The sequence below is a fragment of the Rhagoletis zephyria genome, unplaced genomic scaffold, assembly GCF_001687245.7.
Source record: "Rhagoletis zephyria isolate East Lansing unplaced genomic scaffold, Rhagoletis_zephyria_1.1 Rzeph_scaffold_02180, whole genome shotgun sequence".
NCBI lineage: Eukaryota > Metazoa > Arthropoda > Insecta > Diptera > Tephritidae > Rhagoletis > Rhagoletis zephyria.
In genome coordinates this window covers 37,488-39,979 of record NW_016159264.1, presented here as the reverse complement: position 1 = coordinate 39,979, position 2,492 = coordinate 37,488, and the positions used below count along the sequence as shown (strand labels likewise).

At 39.2% G+C, this 2,492-nt stretch overlaps 2 protein-coding genes across 2 annotated transcripts in view; one reads left to right on the top strand and one right to left on the bottom strand.

The window, feature by feature from the left end:
- The first annotated feature begins 202 nt into the window (after positions 1-202).
- On the top strand, positions 203-1,547 carry LOC108366176 (hippocampus abundant transcript-like protein 1). Its single transcript, XM_017620492.1, has 5 exons — positions 203-365; positions 427-610; positions 671-1,065; positions 1,131-1,267; positions 1,341-1,547. The coding sequence occupies exons 1-5, from the start codon at positions 257-259 to the stop codon at positions 1,545-1,547; spliced, it is 1,032 nt and encodes a 343-aa protein (XP_017475981.1). The 5' UTR covers positions 203-256.
- Positions 1,548-1,671: 124 nt separating this feature from the next.
- LOC108366178 (uncharacterized) overlaps positions 1,672-2,492 on the bottom strand; it is a 1,985-nt gene continuing 1,164 nt past the window's right edge. The window contains exon 4 of the mRNA XM_017620495.1: positions 1,672-1,889. Within this exon, the coding sequence (XP_017475984.1) occupies positions 1,672-1,889 (218 nt within the window). The remainder of the gene's footprint in view (positions 1,890-2,492) is intronic.

The window sequence follows — 2,492 nt, the reverse complement described above, 5'->3', positions numbered from 1 at the left end:
AGGGCTTTAGCTTGGCTTCTCTTCACAGAGTTCATTTGTGCTTGCACGTGGTCCAAAGTTAACCGGCAACATACATAAAAAAGAAGAAGATAAAAATATTTCGATGAACTGATAGCCTAATTTTTTTTGGAAATCGGTCAGAAAGAGAAACTCGGCTTAGTTAAAATAGTTATTGTACATTTTATCTTGTCTTCCATGTCCACATTTGCTGCAGAACATTGAGACCACCATCCAACCATATGCTGCTCGAATCTTTATGACTTCCACACTCATTGAAGGTTTGATACCAGCGTTTTGTGGTGTCTTTATCGGAGCTTGGTCGGATCATTTTGGACGCAAACCACTTTTGGTCACAGGATATAGCGGTGGGTAATCGATGATGACCTCATAGATAAATTGTTACTTAAGCGTTTAAGCCTTTTGCAGGTTATGCTCTATATTATGCCATAGCAGCCATAATTTCGCGACTCTCAACTTCTCGCCTCGTTAGTCCGTGGTATTATTTATTAGCAGTGCTGCCACTTTCGTTGGTCGGAGGTAGTGTTACATACTCAGTGGCTACCTTTTGTTATATTTCTGATGTGTCTAGTGCGCAGGAGCGACCATATCGGTGAGTTTATAGGGATTTATCACTTCTAAGGCTAAAATCCGTTCGATCTGCTGCTTTCAGCATGGCAACATATGAAGCTGCACTTTTCACAGGCCTCATGACCGGATCATTCGTAGCAGGCTTTCTTTACGAAGCCTCCAATGCGACATTTGTTTTTCTAACATCGTGCATTTGCATTTTTGTTGCCGTTTGTATAATAGTATTCTTCATTCCGGAGAGTCTACATAGACGACGCTTTGATTTCACTCATAATGTTTTCGTAAATCAAACATCAGAAATTGGAGAGGAAGATCAGCAGCCACAGGCTGTAGGTGAGTCGCACCAACAAAGGAAATTATTCAATTTCGCAGCGGTAATGGAAATGTGGGAAACTTGTTTCAAGCCACGCGAACGTAACGATCGCGCCATCATTTGGCTAGCGGCGATTGCCCATCTGATATCGGTTTTTGTGTTGGGTAAGCAATTTATTTTAAGCACAGAAATAGTTGATTGACTATTTAAATCCTCGAAATGTGCGTAGATGGTTCTATGACAGTTTTTTATTTGTTCGCACGCGAGACATTCCATTGGACGATTAAGGAGTTTAACACTTTCGATACAATCAATATATTCGTGTCGCTGTTGGGCAACATCTTGGGTGTAATTATTTTAAGAAGAGTAAGTACTCAATGGGGCATTAATATATACATTGTTTGTGGTTTAACCCTATTCCCCTTTACAACCATTTTAGTTACTCAAGTTATCCATTGTCTATCTGGGTATTTTTGCATTCCTCAGTGAGTCAGCTGGCTCGTTGATCAGGGCATTTGCTAACACAAACTGGCTAATGTATTTATCCGTCGGAATCAGCGCACCGAGATCGATGGCTCATCCGATGTGTCGAACTATTGCATCGAATGTTTTGCCTGCTAACGAACTGGGTAAGAATTTGCAGTAAAGAGCTAAAAAGAAAACCGGAAATTCCGGTATGCACATAAGTATGTGGGGGGGGCGGGGGGGAGACAAAACGAAGGATACTTGTTAATTTTTTATGATATATTTTTTATTTAATCATTTTCACGCTAACAACGATTTTCAGCAAACTTTGTTAGATATTCGTTTTCTTCTTTAAATAGATCTCCAACTTCAACATCTTTCAAATCTTCTTCGGACAAGTTCTTTTTCTTCCACAAATTGTACCCAAGAATGAGTTCACTTCCCATACCTATATCATAGATCTGTTGAAAATGCTTCCAGTTCTTTTGTACCTTTTCACTGGCACACATACAATGGCCGCAATCTAGACAGCGAAAAAGCTGGAGTATTTTCATTGGAAAAGCGTAGTTGTAAAGAGACCGTTAGTTAATCCAGATACGGTATTATGATAGACCGTTGCCAGTACTCATATTCATTGCAAGATGGGGGTTACTTCAGTTTTTTTTTGTTTACCTTCCTCCTAGATCAGCTGCAATCATACGAGACTTTTTAATTAACTCCGTAGTGCCTCCTTCTTCATTCTTTCGATCATTCTTAACCACCTCCAAAATATTTTCAATATGCTGTTCAACGGCGATGAGGTCTATGTCTTCATTTGCGAAATGTTTGCTGTAGGTTCCAGAAACTAGCAATTGTCATCAAAGCAATTAGGAACATCGGCCTTGTTATAGCAGCACACAATTGATACGCAGACTTTCTTGCGGAAAAGTTTGGCTGAATTGACAACTTTTCTAAAGCCTTCACAACTTCAGGAAAATATTCTGAAAATTTCTTTATAGCCTTATATTTTTCCGACCATCTTGTTTCACACAAACGTGATATATCAGGAGCATAATTCTTGTGTGTCATTGATTCGCGAAAAAAGTGTATCACATCTTTAAGGGTAGAAATAGTACTTCTTATTTCT

Coding starts and splice junctions, on each gene's coding strand:
- LOC108366176 (XM_017620492.1), top strand. CDS start 257: ATGACTTCCACACTCATTGAAGGTTTGATACCAGCGTTTTGTGGTGTC. Junction 611..670: donor GCGCAGGAGCGACCATATCG/GTGAGTTTATAG, acceptor TGCTGCTTTCAG/CATGGCAACATATGAAGCTG. Junction 1,268..1,340: donor GTGTAATTATTTTAAGAAGA/GTAAGTACTCAA, acceptor CAACCATTTTAG/TTACTCAAGTTATCCATTGT.